This window comes from Fragaria vesca, linkage group LG4 (assembly GCF_000184155.1).
Source record: "Fragaria vesca subsp. vesca linkage group LG4, FraVesHawaii_1.0, whole genome shotgun sequence".
In the NCBI taxonomy this organism is placed as follows: domain Eukaryota; kingdom Viridiplantae; phylum Streptophyta; class Magnoliopsida; order Rosales; family Rosaceae; genus Fragaria; species Fragaria vesca.
Window position 1 is genome coordinate 23,141,250 of NC_020494.1, and position 17,325 is coordinate 23,158,574.

Here is a 17,325-nt window from a genome sequence, read left to right on the forward strand (position 1 = left end):
TCAAATAGTGAGTCGTCTGATCGTCTTGACTTTTGAATTGTTAAATAATCGTGCGGCTCACGGTTTAATATATATCATACAAATATGTATAACAACCGAACCCGTTACAGGGTTACAACAGCTAGCTAGATCAAGTAAATTCTTGATAATTAAAACTCCACGGTGATCGATCGAGTACTAAAAAACATGTCAAAAATTGTATCAACATTATTCAACGAGACGTACGTACATCCATGTTGAACCAAAAAAAAAAAAAAAGAATGTAAGAAACTGGCACACTACAAGAACGAGAGATGCATGCAGCAACGAAGGAACCCCAACACTATGGTTAATTAAACAGTCCTATCTAGCTAGCTATCTAGATGAAATCGAAAATGGCGCAGTACTGGTACGTAGTCACACTAGCTGGAGATCAGTCCGGGCCTCTTGGAATCGATCGGATAGAGAGGGAGATGTCATGTTGCTAGTGGTGCTAGTTAAGTAGAGGGCCTTATTTGCTTAACGCAAACACAGGAGAAGACAGTCTTGAGAACTTTGCGCAGAACTTTGCCTCGTTTCGGAATCCAGCGAGAGGCCATCATTGCAGAAGCTCCGCCGCGAATGGCGGTTTCCGTTGCCCTCGGTGGTGGTGTTGGTCCGGGGACTGATGAGTTGCAGACGACAGTAGTAGCCATGACTGTGTGGTGGTGATGTGAGTGAGTACTGGCAGTTGTGGTTGAGATGCTAACGAGCTAGCTGTAGCTTAGCTGTCTTAAATTTCTGTGCTCGACGAAGGAATGGAGGAAGCTCGGTGAGTCGAAAAGAGGCAGAGTGAAAATGGATACCGACCTCAAGAGAATGAAGGTATAAATAAGAGAGTGTTTGGGCCGCGTTGAGTGGGATTTTTTTTTTTTTAAAACGTGTGTTGAGTGGGATTAACCGAGTAGGCAACGCGTCTGTGTTTTCTGTATAAGTAGTGTGGTGAGAGCAAGCGAGCTCGATAGCTTTTATTTGTTTCTGTGTATATATAAGTCGGAGGCGGACTGCTTCTCATTCTCTCTGCAGCGTAGCCGAGTAAGATCGAGTAGCCAACAACCAGAATTATTGAGCAGTGCTGCTGCTTAATAGTTTGCTCCCGGTTCACGTACAGTGTTTCCAATTCATTTAATTTCAACACACACCTACTCTTTTGTGGCCCTTTGAACAAGTCACTTCTGCCCATATCCACACGCTTTCTTTCTAAGCCAGCTCGGCTGGGTTTTGCATAATTCTAAGCCTCCCGGAAAAAAAAAAAAGGGTTTGAATCATGGAGCTTTGCCCATGTCACATTTTTGCCTTTGGCTTGATGTCACACATACCCCACGTCACTCATCACATTTTTCAAAACTTGGAGCTAGAGGTGACATTTATTCATTAGTTACTATATTTGCAATATCAAGATGGATATTTAGACGTACATTTATCCGTTAAACTTGCTTACACATACACAAGTATATGCAATACATTGTGTTTTTCTAACCGAAATTTACATTCTAGTTCACTTTATCATTAACTGATATGGAAAATTGTGTGGTATGACCACAAATGAAAAATTAGGCATACTATTGGGTGAATTGTTGTCATAATAAATCTTTAGTAAAACTTTGCTAGTGATTTCGGATGGAGCAATTTATAATTGGTCCAATAATTGCTAGACAGGATTCATGTTTGGGATCTCTCCGTTTGAACAAGTCTTGATTCTATATGATCAATTACCAACGCGGTTTAATTAAGTAACAACCGGAAAATTCAAGGTTCCCCTAATAGGCTAATACAGAGCAAGTTGTGGAGAAGAGAAATGGTCAGACTGAAGCCTCCTGGGACAGCTAGGAGAACTCTCAATCAGGCCCAAGAATAGAGTATTATCTTTTGAAAGGCCCAACCATAAATAGAAAGATGGATCATGGTTCATGCAACCAGAAGGTTAATCATATTGCCAGAAGGCCCAAGATTCAAAAGACAATGTGGCATTTGTTTCATTCAATGATTGGGGTTAGTTCAGACTTAAGAGACTAATGCCTACTAGTAGTGCAAAAGGAGCAATATTACCCTCCTCTAGCGCCCTTGAGACACCAATGTCATTAAGCAAGTTATATATTTAGCAAAACTACAAAGTAATCAAATCCCGAATCAGTAGGGATAGAAACATAGAACTGATATTAGCATTACTTGAAGCCCACAGCATACCTTAACCTTTTCATTCACCTCAAAAGCTTTCCTGAATTTGGTAATTGGTATCATGTCAATAGAAAAAGTATTGATTGAAAGTTATTTTCATGTGATCAGGCAAGTAGCAAAGTCAAGGGGGGCTGTGCACGATACCAAAATGCGTAGCTATATTCGTAATTCATAATATAGGTCATTGGTTAGGATCAACGCAGTGATTCACACACACAAAAAGGACATAAGCTAGACTAACAAAAACAGAAACTTAAGAAGACCCAAATAGTCTCCCCACTCATTGAGATACGTGGCATAAATAGTCTCCCCACTCAACTTAGTAGTTGCCAAGACGCTAAATAGGGAGAGTGGAGATAACCAAGGATAATAACATTGTCCATATCATGCAAATACAATGATCTGAATCACAGGATTCACACCCATAAACTATGTCACTACTAAGCTTGAAATGTCAAAGTTGGAGTACAACCTTTAAAATACACAAAAACGCGAACATATCCTGCTTGATTGGAGGTATTACTTCAAGCACCATCCGAATTAACGTTTGTACAAGGATCTAATTTAATAAATAATAATGTTTTGTGCCTTACGATTGATTGGCTATATTGTCATATTAATAAAAAGAAATTACGAAAATAAAAAGATAAATTATATCAGAATTTTATTTTATTTTATTTAAAAATTTAAGGACTTTATTTTTTGAATATAATTTAAAAATTTATAGACCAACATTCAAAAGTTTAGCAGTTGAGTTTTGAACTATCTCCTTCTCCATGTTCGGCAGGATGCTAGTTTTTGGTAGATTCTCTGGCTACAGGAGGTCACCTGCTACAATCCTCCAAGAATTTGGATTCCGTCTCTCCCTTTTATCTTTTGGCCAAACTTTTCACTTTGATTGTCTTGATGCATGTTGTTTTAGACGGTTTGTTCTTTAGTTGGTTTTTTTTTTCTTTTCGAAATAATTGAGTAAGAAATTTATTTCTAACCAAATAAAAAATGATGTACAATGACCATTCAGCCCTCTCTTTAAAATTTAACTGACATTGACAGGTAGATGCAGCGTTTACCGAGACTTTATTTAACAACGTGTTCGCACAGAACTCGACACTACTGAAATCTCCAATTCCAGAAAAATCTCCAACACATTCAGACGTTCTTCTTCTTGATCCGTCTCGGCTCGGAGTCGGAGCCAATGGATCGAGTTCGAAACTCGCCGGCGACCGAGTCCGACACGTTTGAAGTTGTCGTTGATTCCGCTACCAATGGTTCTCGTCTCACCTACCACGCCTCTATTCCTGCTCGTAATGCAGACAAGGTTCTACTCTTAATATATATAACAATATTGGTTTACACTTCCCAGCTTTCTGTCCCTGCATGCTGTGTTTTATTTTATTTTATTTATTATTATTTTTTTTGTACATGTAATTCATTGTTGTGTGTGTTCAGTTTAGTTTTGTTGTAAAATGAACAAGTGGTTAATTTGGTTCAGGGGAGATTTAAAAGGGAGAATCTTGTACTTGCATACAAGACATTGGGAGTAGTGTTTGGAGGACTTGTTACGTCTCCACTTTATGTCTACCCTTCTATGCCACTCAAGTCTCCGACCGAAGATGACTATTTGGGAATTTACAGCATCATGTTTTGGACTCTTACCCTTATTGGGGTTGTTAAATACGCCGGCATTGCTCTCAAAGCCGACGATCAAGGCGAAGGTAGATACAGTTTCTCACATTGGTTTCTTGTATAAACATTGTTAATCAAATTCTTTCTCTTGTATTTGAGTTGTGGGACACTGATTGCTTGCAGGTGGGACATTTGCCTTGTATTCATTACTTTGCAGGAATATGGATATCGGAATCCTCTCTTCGAGACCTTCAAATCCAAACTTTAGTCTTGCAGACACTATGTTTGATGAGGCCACTGAAAAGCAGAGCAGGCTTGCAAAGTTTTTCAAGAAAAGTATAGTTGCTAGGAGGTTACTGCTTTTCATTGCTATGTTAGGCATGTGTATGGTTATTGGAGATGGGATTCTTACACCTGCAATATCTGGTAATTATTTTCCTTATGCAATCTGTTGTTGTATTACCTTGAGAAAGTAAATTCAATTCTTTTAACTTTTAAGATGAATGTGTTTCCAGTTTTGTCAGCAATCGATGGAGTAAGGGCACCGTTTCCATCTGTCAAGTCATGTAAGTATCTGTTATTGGAACTGTGATACAATTATGGGAGTTCAGTCATCCTTAGATGTCCAAGTTAGAATTATTGATTTAGTTCAACTTATAAGTATTGGGAAGGGAATCGTATTTGTTATGTAGTAGAACTAGTAGATGTTGGTGACAATAATCTTAAGCTAGATAGAACGAACATACAGATAAAAGAGACACTATGAAGGTGGAATGAAATGAATAGGGATGTTGCAAGGGATGACAATGTTGGTTAATTGAGATTGACTTCTTTAAGTTAATGTATCTATTTTGAATTTCGTTTTCTTTTTGTTTATATGTTGCAGCTATTGTGGAAGCGCTTTCTGCAGTAGTCCTTATCATTCTTTTCTTATTGCAAAAGTTTGGTACATCTCGAGTGAGCTTCCTATTTTCCCCCATTATGGGTACATGGACTTTGACTACCCCACTTGTGGGAATTTATAGCATCATAAGTCATTATCCAGGCATATTCAAGGCTATATCACCACACTATATCTTCCGTTTCTTTTGGAGAAACGGTAAGGAAGGCTGGTTGTTGCTTAGTGGAACTGTCCTTTGCATCACAGGTGAATATCATGTTAACTAATTTTTTTATGATTATTTAGTGGAGAAAATATAATTGATTACAAGTGGATCATGTGGTATTACATATTAAGTGATCCTCAATCCCAATCATGCAAACCATACAAACAAAACTGTACTGGTTGAATGCAGAAAATGTTGAAAATGATCACACAGATACTGTTTCATGTACATTTCACTGTAAAGTATCAATCTAATCCTTGTTACCACTCTTATTTAGGGTCGGAGGCAATGTTTGCAGATCTTGGTCATTTCAACCGAAGCTCCATTCAGGTTTATTTTTAAAAAAATTCTGTCTTTCAAGCTTCCCTATAAATTCTTTAACAATTTTGTAACAATATTCTGATGTGTTTTGCCTTAACAGATAGCTTTCTTTTGTACAATCTATCCTTCTCTGGTTCTGACATATGCGGGGCAGACAGCATACCTGATCAAGAATCTAAATGATCATAATGATGGATTCTATAAGTTTATACCAACTACTATCTACTGGCCTATGTTTGTCATATCTACATTAGCTGCGATAGTTGCAAGCCAGTCTCTGATATCAGCCACGTTTTCTGTAATCAAGCAATCCGTAGTACTGGATTATTTCCCTCGAGTGAAGGTTGTGCACACATCCCCTAGCAAAGAAGGCGAGGTTTACTCCCCTGAAGTCAATTACATTCTCATGGTTCTCTGTGTTGCTGTGATACTTATATTTGGAGATGGAAAAGATATTGGAAATGCATTTGGTATGTTAAAACTCGAAACTGTCCTCCATTTAGATTTCTCTTTTTGAGTCACCAATCTCTAATTATTGTGAAAATCTTGTTTCAGGTGTTGTTGTCAGCTTAGTCATGCTGATCACCACAATATTACTAACACTAGTAATGATTATAATATGGAGAACACCGCCGGTGCTGGTGGCTCTCTACTTTTCTGTCTTCTTTGTGATGGAAGGTGTTTATGTGAGTGCAGTCTTCACCAAGATCACTGAAGGTGGTTGGATTCCTTTTGCCATATCTTTTATCCTTGCCTTCATTATGTTCGGTTGGTACTATGGTAGACAAAGGAAGATAGAATATGAGTTGACTCACAAAATAACCATAGACAGACTTAGACTGTTATTATCTGATCCCAGTGTTCAAAGGGTTCCTGGATTCTGCTTCTTTTACACCAACATTCAAGACGGGCTTACCCCGATTCTTGGACACTATATTAAAAACATGAAATCCCTTCACCAGGTCACCATGTTCACTACTCTCCGATACCTATTGGTTCCTAAGGTTGCTCCTCATGAGAGGATTGTTGTCAACAAACTTGGCCTGAAAGGAGTTTATGGGTGTGTTATTCAGTATGGCTACGCAGATCCCTTAAATCTTGAAGGAGAAGATTTTGTTAGCCTAGTTACAAAGAGTTTGCTGGCACATATACAAGACAGCTCGGGCTGTCTGCCATCCTCTGATCCTGCCATCCAACAAGAGATATGTTATTTGGAAGAAGCAAGGAGTGCAGGAATCGTTCATATTCGCGGAAAGACGAGGTTTCATGTTGGCAAGAGTTGTGGCTGGTTTGATAAAATCATGCTCGCATTTTATGAAGTTCTGCACAGTAACTGTAGGTCTGCTCTGCCTGCTCTCGGGGTGCCACTGCCTCAGCGAATCGAGGTTGGAATGCTCTATGAGGCGTGAAGCATTAGTTTCATTTTGCTGCATGTTACTCTAGCCTGTTATAGTTCAGGTGATACAGTAGTAGACTAGATATATGAAAGAAGATGAAAGCATTACTTTTCATTGGGCCTGGCACTCAAAACGTTTACACTCAAAAAAGTTTACACTCAAAAAGTTTATTATGCTAACTGGACGGTGAACGAACAAGATTCGCAATCGCATCTGTTATAAAGTTTGCTTCTCGTCAAACATGAGCTACAGTTGTTTCTTGATACTAACACTTTTGTATGATTCATTGATTCTATTTACTGACTATTTAGCTTACAGTAAAATGGTTCAGTAATAATATGAACATTAATAATGTGTCTTGGAAAATAACCTATAATAGGAACCTACTAGAGAGCCCACAAGCACAAACCCAAGCCCAAGGTATGAATGGCCCGTGCCCTGTGTGTGTATATATAGAGATAGACGACCGCCAAAGAGAAACAAAAGGGAGGAACCAAAGCCTTGATCTATTCGACAAACTAGGATGGCAGGAGACAGCGGCAAGGACAAGGCCATAGTCGTAAGGGTATCTGGCGTGCACTGCAATTACTGGTACGTGATTGAGGAGAAGTCGGCGATCGACGTCGATGACGACAACACGATGGTCGGATGTAAATCTGATCATGAAAGAGTAAGACGCCTCTCTTTGGTAAATGAAGATGAGGAACCTCTCATATATTCAAGCAGCCTTGTCGTCATAAACTCCACCATATACCTGATTGGTGGTGATGGTTATTGTCCACCAAAATCGGATGATGAACGGCTTGCTTATCGACGCTTAGATCTGGGAGGAGGGTGGTGGCGGCCGGACATCGGCGGGAATTTGATGAACAATCAAGGTGGCGGAGCAGCTGTTGGCCCCGACGGTAATATTTACACGGTGGGATACAATATATATCGATTCTCTCCTCATGGGACTTTCCATGAGGAGTTAGTATCCCCGCCAAGCAGGGGCTACATCAAACACCTACGTCTTCTTGGTGTTACTAGCAAAACGCTTTTCGTCTACACCGTGGAAGGGGGCGTGGATGGTGCCAATCGGATGCTTGGTTTTGATTTCGAATCAAGACGGTGGGATGTCCTTAGTGACTACTACCGTGGCGACTGGTCTGCGGGAGTCGTGCTTTACGACCGGTACTTGTTTTCCTTTTGCTGTCAGGATCCTACATGCCTGCAAGAAGCGGATGTTCCTGGGAGTCGTGCTTTACGACCGGTACTTGTTTCCTTTTGCTGTCAGGATCCTACATGCCTGCAAGAAGCGGATGTTCCTGGGATTTATGTATTCGATATTGAGCGGTGTCAATGGCTCCCCAAACCTGTTGAGGGCCTCCCTACTGATGGAAAAGTCCTCCCACTTATTTTCACGCCAGACCCTGTCGCGTACATGCCATCATATTACGCGGCATTCTTGTTCCAAATCGGAAACCAAGACCCCCACAAGTTGGCTTTGCTGTGGGACGTTCATGGTGCACATCCTGAATCTAATGGGCATCAAGTGACCATTGTCTGGGCCAAGTTTGTACTCAACCGCACCACTGATCACTTCTGCGCCACTTCAGTCTCAAGTGGATCATGTCCGCTTGATGATGAAACCTTCGAGGTGATCAACTGTGCAGCAGGAATGTGAGCTCTGTGTAATCCATTGCAGAATCTCTGATATGTAGTCCATTTCTGTTGAGACCGCTATTGTATTATTTTCCTGTTTAAGTAATAATAAATTTCTACTTGATTTGTTCTCTTGAAAGATATACCATTTCCTATCTGTGTCTCGTTTTATTTAGTATACAGTGATATATATACATAGCCCATGTCACAAAGATATACCATTTCCTATCTGTTTAAATATGTCTGCAGCAATGTTGAAGAGGGTTTCGTTTTTTCTGGAGATACAGCCCAGACTATAGCAAGGGGTATTGATTTTAGATTCCAAGATATACGACATCTCTTTTACAAGAAGTTTGTATTGGAATCATGAAGCAAAAAACATGACTATAGGAAAGAAAAAGGTCAAATCTCAGACATATTTCATCTGACACAAAACTTCCGAAGCCATGATGGAATACTGAAGTTGTTACAAAGTACTGTTGAACTGATTTATTGTTTTTCCCCCTCTATATTGATGTGTTAAATCCAGAAACGAGTATGATAAATGGGGAGGCTCCGATTATACTTTATTCTGGTGATGATGAAAAGCTATTCAAAAAAATTCTCAGAAGTGGTGGGATTATTTCCGGAAATATGGGTGGCTTTGGTGCAGATCAAGTTGTTTTGATCCGTGATGATTGTTCTCGGTAAGAAATATGTGGCTTTTTTTTTTTTAATGAAAAAAATCTTCCAGAAGGTTATAACACTGAGCAGCCTAAAAATGCAACAGTTCTAGAATCTGTGGCGCCTGACACTCTTGTAGAGAAAAGAGAGTCAGACTTTTCTGAAGGCTCTTTACTTGCAAATATCAGTCATGAACCAAGAGAGGTTTCTCTTTTGTGGAGGTTGCATCATGACACTCTTGTAGAGAAAAGAGAGTCAGACTTTTCTGAAGGCTCTTTACTCGGAAATATCAGTCATGAACCAAGAGAGGTTTCTCTTTTGTGGAGGTTCCATGATGCATTGTTTGAAACATATAGGGAGAATTGGAGTTTACGTTGCTACAGTACTTCACCTGATTGCTTCTTGTATCTTGTAGATTGCCTTCTGTTTCTGATATGTTGCTTTCAAGGTTATGTAATCACTACAAGATCTTGTTTTGTTGAAAGGGTGATATATAAGGAGGAACATTACCAAGTAATAGTGGATGATGTTCGAATGTCTTTTGAATGCATCCTTCAGTTTCTGACTGATGTGGTCCGGGAATTTATTTTTAATGAGATGAAGATGACTGAATGGACTAAAAAGTTTACCAAGAGTAGTTGGAAGTTGCATTACTCGCTACTGACACGGAGATTGGTTTCTGTGTTATGTTTGCTTCATTTGAATTTTGGGATGGGTTTTGATATTCTGTTGGATTTGCTGAGGAGGGTTTAGGGTTTTGCTATGCCCTTAGGGGAATTGCATCTTTAAGTGATTCTCTTAGTAGGCATGTTGATTTGGTAGCTCGGGCTTTTAAGGAGATCCGCAATCCTTTGGTGGTTGCAAGTTTTGGGATTGATTGTTCAAGGTTCTTCTCGTCAGATGTCATTTTCATCAACATGAAGTCTAACTTATGCATGTAGGTCTCTGTTTCCAGAACACTCTATGGTTCCTTCTTCTTCAGAAGGGCAAACACACACCACTGAAATCCTTCGGCATTGGAACAGAAGTAACTTCCCAATGGATTTTGATCCCTTGTGGGAAATATTTAAAGGGTTTAAACCAACAAAAGGAAGAGAACAATGCAATATATTTTCAGATGCCTCACCAATAAAGGTAATACTAGCTTAGGTCTTACATGGTTCAGATTAGCCAGCGATTCATTGTATTGAATTTTTCCTTGACGTTCTTTTCAGTTGGATGTGGAGAAGATTATCCGGCTATTGGCTGCTGCATGCATGGTCTGGCCTTGACAAAGAAGAAGTTAAGTTATCCAGAGAAGTGCTGTGCCCGCTGGATGAATTGGTGCAACTCTATGCCGCATTAGATGGAAGGTACTTTATAAACATTTTGATTGTCTTAAGATAGCGTTCGTGTCAGCATGATAGCCTTTACATTTCCTATTTTCCGGGATCTCATCTCATCAATCTTCGTTTTTCTATTCTCAGTGAACAAGAACTTGGAAACAATATGGCTACAGTTGCAAAACTTTCCAGGAGGTTGCAGTGGAGATGTCAAAGATTCTATTGGCCGGAATCTTCACTGAACTATATTCGGAGCACAACATGAAACTAGCTAAGGGAGGCACATGAGGCTGTTGACTAGTCTGGACACCACATTGAGGCTGGAAATCACGGTGACAGTGAAGCTGAAGAAAATAGCATTACTACTGCTTCCAATTCAAAGCATTCAAGTTGATCTCTCCTTTTTCGATTATTAGGCCCATTAGCTTTTGGACTTTTCAGGCTAACAATGGTTAATGTTTTTGTACTTCACTACACCTGGCCTGGCCCGGCCCGGCCCAAATAAAGCACAAACTCTGAGATTTCTTCACGTTTACGTTTTTGTTCTCCTCTGTTATTGTGCCCAAGTCTCTCAAAAGGGAGTCTTGGAATTTGAAAAGTAACCCCACGAACACGAAACGTTCACTCACCTTTCACTTTTACAGTCGAAAATTCTTCCATTTACAGGGTAAAAATTCACTCTAGTGACGTGGCAACATGTGTGAGTCGATTATGGATTTCGACTAACTCTCTGTTAACGTTTTAACTGAAATTAGAAAGAAAAAAAAGAAACAAAGATGAGGCGATTATAAAGTTTGCTTCTCGTCAAACATTGAGCTACCGTTGTTTCTTGATACTAACTTTGAGAGAAGCAGACACTTTTGTATAATTCTATTTACTGACTATTTAGCTTACAGTAAAATGGTTCAGTAATAATATGAACATTAATAACGTGTCTTGGAAAATAACCTATAATAGGAACCTACTAGAGAGCCCACAAGCACAAACCCAAGCCCAAGGTATGAATGGCCCGTGCCCTGTCTGTGTATATTTAGAGATAGACGACCGCCAAAGAGAAACAAAAGGGAGGAACCAAAGCCTTGATCTATTCGACAAACTAGGATGGCAGGAGACAGCGGCAAGGACAAGGACATAGTCGTAAGGGTATCTGGCCTGGAAGGCAATTACTGGTACGTGATTGAGGAGAAGTCGGCGATCGACGTCGATGACGACAACACGATGATCGGATGTAAATCTGATCATGACAGAGTAAGACGCCTCTGTTGGGTACGTGAAGATGAGGAACCTTGCCTGGGTTCAAGCAGCCTTGTCGTCCTAAACTCCACTATATACCTCATTGGTGGTGATGGTGAACTATATCCACCAGATGCTGAACGGGTTGGTTATCGACTCTTAGATCTGGGCGGAGGGGGATGGCGGCTGGGCGGCGGCAACGTGTATTTGATGAACTATCAAGCTGGCGGAGCAGCTGTTGGCCCCGACGGTAATATTTACACGGTGGGATACAATATATATCGATTCTCTCCTCATGGAACTTTCACTGAGAAGTTGGTATCCCCGCCAAGCAGCAAACAACCACGTCTTCTTGGTGTTACTAGCAAAACGCTTTTCATCTACACCGAGCAAGGGGGCGTGGAAGGTGCCAATCGGATGCTTGGTTTTGATTTCGAATCAAGACGGTGGGATGTCCTTACTGACTACTACCGTGGCAAGTGGTCTGCGGGAGTCGTGCTTTACGACGACCGGTACTTGTTTTCCTTTTGCCATCAGGATCCTACACGCCTGGAAGAAGAGGATGTTCCTGGGATTTATGTATTCGATATTGAGCGGTGTCAATGGCTCCCCAAACCTGTTGAGGGCCTCCCTACCGATGGAAAAGTCCTCCCATTTATTTTCAGGCCTGACCCAGTTGAGTATATGCCATCATATTACGAGGCATTCTTGTTCCAAATCGGAAACCAAGACCCCCACAAGTTAGCTTTGCTGTGGGACGCTTATGGCACCATTGTCTGGGCCAAGTTTGTACTCAACCGCACCACCGATCACTTCTGCGCCACTTCAGTCTCAAGTGGATCATTTCCGCTTGATGAGGACGCCTTCGAGGTGATCAATTGTGCAGCAGGAATGTGAGCTCTGTGTAATCCATTGCAGAATGTCTGATATGTAGTCCAAATCTGTTGAGACCGCTATTGTATTATTTACCTGTTTGAGTAATAATAAATTGCTACTTGATTTGTTCTCTTGAAATATATACCATTTCCTATGTGTGTCTCGTTTTATTTAGTATACAGTGACATATATACATAGCCCATGTCACAAAGATTGATTCTGGAATACCTCTAACCAAGGCTGCAGGCCTTCTGGGTTGTGGAGTATCAACAGGTAGACTTGAAATCTGTATTGTTATCTGGTACTTTTCTTGTTTTGATTAGACGGTTTGCAGTTTATATTTCAATTGTGTTTACAAAATTCCATCTTTTGGTGATTGTGAAGCTACATGTTCATATCTAATTAACCACATGTCTTAGAGAACCGCAAAATCTGCTTTTGGGGGTTGGTGCTGCTTGCAAGGTTGGCTGCTCCCAGTGATCCCAGCATTCATGATGGCTGAATTTTGAAAAAATGAATCCCGAAGGTGCGCTGAAATAATTGGTTGATTCAGGGCGGAGCCCAGCCCAGGTGAAGTTGAAGCCCAAAAAAAAAACCAACTTCTATATAAAAATAAAAAAATCCAAATATACCCTAAATATACCAAAATCCCCTTTACCCATCGTTCTCAACTTCTCATTCTCACTACTCACTACTCACAGCCACGCCCAAAGCCCCAAATCCTTTGCCCATCGTAGATTGGCCCTTGGTCGTCGCTCTCACCTCCCGTCGCTCTCGCCACCCGTCGTCCTTCAGCCCTTGGCCGTCGCTCCTGCCGATGCCCATCCCAGATTCTCAGTCCGGTAGTCCCCGATCCCTACTTCCTGCCTTCATGTCTTCCTCAATCCTCAGACCTCAGGTATGGCTATTGACTAATGGCTCTTTGCCTAAACTTTGATTATTTGAATCAAACTATAGAAATTCATTAGGGAATAGGGATTACTAAATTTTGATTGTTGTTTGACTTGTTCTTTGCCTAAATTTGATTGTTGTTTTACTAAATTAGGGAATAAAATTCAATAGGGAATACTGGAATAGGGAATAGAATTCAGTTAACTACTTAACTATATGTTTGTTTGGCATGCTTTGACAGACATATATTTATATTTTTGGTTAAGATTAAAGCTTGATGTTGAATTGTTGATTAGTTGATATTTATGGAAGGCACATCCATTTTTGTTTGACAGAAATAGAAGATGATATGTTGATGAATTTTACATAATGTCTGATGAACACATTGATTGTGTTAAAAGGCCTAGATCAAAAGATATAATAAGTACATGGTTTAGTAAAAAGAGTGCTCAAGCGGTTGAATTTGCTGAAGCGGTTGACAATGAGGCGGTGATTAATGATTTTGAAGCTTTGGGGCCTCGTAGAGTAAAGTTTAGTTAGTTCTTATTTGTGCGTTTAAGGGTAAGGCTTACTACGTCCCCCCTATGTATGTGTGTCCTTTATTAATTAACTAAAATTTCTCACATTGTCGAACAAAATTTTTTGTATGCTACAATTAGCCCAGGTGACATTCTCATCCTGGCTCCGCCACTGGGTTGATTCCACTACAATTGAGTGTGTGAGCTTCTATATAAATGTGAGGTTGGGTTTTAGTAAAGTGCTGTTTCCTATCGTTGGCTCAGGTTGAATAAATATAGAACAAGTTTTAATCACCTGAATATGTTGTGCATGAACTGGAATGTGTTTCGCAGCTGCTTGGTTTAGTTTCCTGATGTATACGTTCTTTTTGTTGCAGACAAGAAAGAACAATATTATAAGAGGCTTAGGGAAGAGGTGAAGAAGACAGACAAGGAAGACAAGGAAAAAGACTGCCAGCGTCACCGTGAAAAAAGAATGAAGATGAAGAGAGCAAATGCAGAAGAAGAGGACGAAGACGACGTATCTGAATCGGAAGAAGAGCCATCTGATTATTGATCTCACAAAAGGTCAAAGATATTGTTTACACCTAAAATTAATATTTTACTGGACAATAATTGTCTAGAAACCCGCCTGTCAGAAACCCGTCAATTAACGGGTCGTGCGGGCCGAGCCCGTTGGAGCCCGTCGGAACCTGTTAAGACAAAAAAAATTCATAAAAGAATAAAAAGTAAAGGAAGAGGTTAGGTTAGAATGGGTTTGTGTTTGCCATGTTGGTGTTCGACTCTGGTGTTTCTGACTTTCTTCACAATCAGAAACTGATCGATCTCCTACTCGGAAGTCTTTGAGATCGAAGAAACTGGATTCAACACTTCGACTCTGATAAGGTAAAACCACTCTCTTCTTTGTTCTATTGGACCATACATGCTATTTCTCGCTCTCACTGTTGGTTTTCAATTCGATTTGGTTCGATTCTGCTTCGTGTTGCTGCTCGCTCTCTAATTTTTTTATGCGACTCTGCTTCGTGTTGCTTCTCTTTTCACTCTTTTCTTATATTCGATTCTGTTGGTTTTCATATGTGACTCTTTTCTTTTCGGCTCAAGATGGCCATGCCTCAGCTAACATTGGAGTGTATGGATATGGGTTTGCTGCTGTTGAGGGATTTATATGTGGGTGGTGAAAACGTTTTCTGCTTTTGTTGGAAACTGTATGGATATGGGTTTGCTGCTGTTGAGGGATTTATCATCCATGAATTTTCTCGTTTCTCTGTACAGCCAATGGGTTTTGGTCGAAACCATCCAGGGATAGATTTTGCAGTAGTTTTTTGGACAATGTTTCAGGATGGTGGCTGGCAACTTAACTTCTCAGTATGATTCTATTTTATGGTCGTTTCTCTAGTACTAGATCTTTTAGTCTTTGACTCTTTGTTAATGGAATCATCTTGAGATGAAATGGGTCATTGAATACTGTCTCCGTTCTATTATAAGGCCCATTTATATTGATAAGTTTCGGCACTTCGTTTTCTTTTTTGTTTTTGTTTTTTCGTGTGTCTCGTATCTTTTTTGCTTCAGTAAAGAAAAGGGGGGAAATGGAACAGGCTGGTGACCGAGAAGCATATATAGATGAAGTGAACCATAACAATACTTGGTCCAGGAATATAAACTTTTTAGTGTTAGTGGTCTTCACTTTTTAGTGACCGAGAAATTCTGACTGGTTTACACTTCATATGCGACTCTTTTCTTTTCGGCCGTAATTGGATCTGGCCAAGTTCTCTTGGTTTCTCTTTGCTGTTTTCATGCTAACAGTATTTTACTGTGAAAATTTGTTTTTGAAGTTACTAAAAGTTGTTGCATTATGTCTCTGCTCAATCTTACTGTAAAAATTGCAATCTTGCAGAAGTAATACCCTAATGTTTGAATTTAGGATACCAACTGAATTGTTGTTGACATTGTTGTATACATGCATATCCAGTTCCAATCTTTATTTGCTTATTTTGCTGGTCTATATATTTGTTTTTGCAGATGAGTTTGCATGATGAGTCTTAGGGTTTATCTTTGGGTGAAGAAGAAAATGTAGGAGGTTCTTTACCTAGCAGAAGTCAAGCGGGAGGTGTGACAATTAATAAGAGAAGGAAGACGTCTGCATGTTGGACCGGTCTGAGGAGGCTCGACTCTAATGTTTTCATGCGTCCGCAACTGTACATTCCATTCGGTGGGTTTCATGTGCTTATCTTCGATAATATCGTAAGAGACTCTCGAGTATGGCTCAATGCACATGCTAATCCTCTTAAGGGTCGTGTCTCGGATGAGCAATTGTGGAAGATCGTCAAGAACACCGTTAGAAACCTTGGATATATGTCATCACAAATGCAACGATCGCACAGTAATCTCGAGAAGAGTATAGGTGTGACCACAAATCTTCAAGCGCTCTTCTTCTGTCTAGGCGCCTCAAAAGACTATCTTAAGGACGTGAAAGAGTTGAAGGGGATTCTTGACAAATTTCTTGTGCAAATTCCAGTCGGAGGGGACTAGAACATAATAGATTGTGTGAACCGGTTGAAGGCCTTTCTGTCATATAGTTGTTTGAAGCCTACTCCAACCGTAGCCACGAGGTCATGTCTGTTTCCTCTCGGAAACCTTGACCATGTCAAACTTATCTTCAATTATCCGACTGCTTGGAATGATGAGGAATGTTTGCGTTTTCTTGCAAATATGCATAGGCTCTGCACTGATCGATGCAATAACAACCGGCGGTCTAATTTAGCAAGTAATCCTCATTTCAGAGCAAAACTCAAGAATTGCTACTCAAGTTGGAATAGTAAACTGACATCCTCAACTTTAATCGAAGTGTTCCTATATGGTACTTCGATCAAAGTTAGGGATGTCAGTTTACTGTTCCAACTTGAGTAGCAATTCTTGAGTTTTGCTCTGAAATAAGGATTACTTGCAAAATTAGACCGCCGGTGTTATTGCATCGATCAGTGCAGAGCCTATGCATATTTGCAAGAAAACGCATACATTCCTCATCATTCCAAGCAGTCGGATAATTGAAGATAAGTTTGACATGGTCAGGGTTTCCAAGAGGAAACAGACATGACCTCGTGGCTACGGTTGGAGTATGCTTCAAACAACTATCTGACAGAAAGGCCTTCAACCGGTTTACACGATCTATTATGTTCTGGTCCCCTCCAACTGGAATTTGCATAAGAAATTTGTCAAGAATCCCCTTCAACTCTTTCACGTCCTTAAGATAGTCCTTTGAGGCACCCAGACAGAAGAAGAGCGCTTGAAGATTTGTGGTCACACCTATGCCCTTCTCGAGATTACCGTGCGATCGTTGCATTTGTGATGACATATATATCCAAGGTTTCTAACGATGTTCTGACAATCTTCCACAATTCCTATGTGGTGGTAAACCACCACAATATACACATCAGAAGGTTTATATGAAGTTGAAAGCCATGCAGTTGGGCATGCTAGTCTACATAATGAAGCTGGACAAAGTTCTTCAATAGGAATTAGATAGAGGGAAGCT

At 40.2% G+C, this 17,325-nt stretch overlaps 1 protein-coding gene and 1 non-coding gene across 2 annotated transcripts; both read left to right on the forward strand.

Moving 5' to 3' along the window:
- The first annotated feature begins 3,374 nt into the window (after nucleotides 1-3,374).
- On the forward strand, nucleotides 3,375-6,996 carry LOC101311472 (probable potassium transporter 17-like). The gene is made up of 8 exons (XM_004297754.1): nucleotides 3,375-3,514; nucleotides 3,689-3,911; nucleotides 4,006-4,248; nucleotides 4,338-4,388; nucleotides 4,709-4,969; nucleotides 5,206-5,258; nucleotides 5,350-5,719; nucleotides 5,805-6,996. The coding sequence occupies exons 1-8, from the start codon at nucleotides 3,392-3,394 to the stop codon at nucleotides 6,656-6,658; spliced, it is 2,178 nt and encodes a 725-aa protein (XP_004297802.1). The 5' UTR covers nucleotides 3,375-3,391; the 3' UTR covers nucleotides 6,659-6,996.
- A 7,380-nt stretch (nucleotides 6,997-14,376) lies between these two features.
- On the forward strand, nucleotides 14,377-15,997 carry LOC101312051. The gene is made up of 2 exons (XR_184561.1): nucleotides 14,377-14,678; nucleotides 15,813-15,997. It is a non-coding gene; the product is annotated as an uncharacterized LOC101312051 (transcript).
- Nucleotides 15,998-17,325: the final 1,328 nt, after the last annotated feature.

Bases quoted from the DNA above. Each gene is read 5' to 3' on its own strand.
- LOC101311472 (XM_004297754.1), top strand. From the start codon at position 3,392: ATGGATCGAGTTCGAAACTCGCCGGCGACCGAGTCCGACACGTTTGAA. The intron at 3,912-4,005 runs GTAGATACAGTT...GATTGCTTGCAG, and splicing joins AGCCGACGATCAAGGCGAAG to GTGGGACATTTGCCTTGTAT. The intron at 4,249-4,337 runs GTAATTATTTTC...ATGTGTTTCCAG, and splicing joins TCTTACACCTGCAATATCTG to TTTTGTCAGCAATCGATGGA.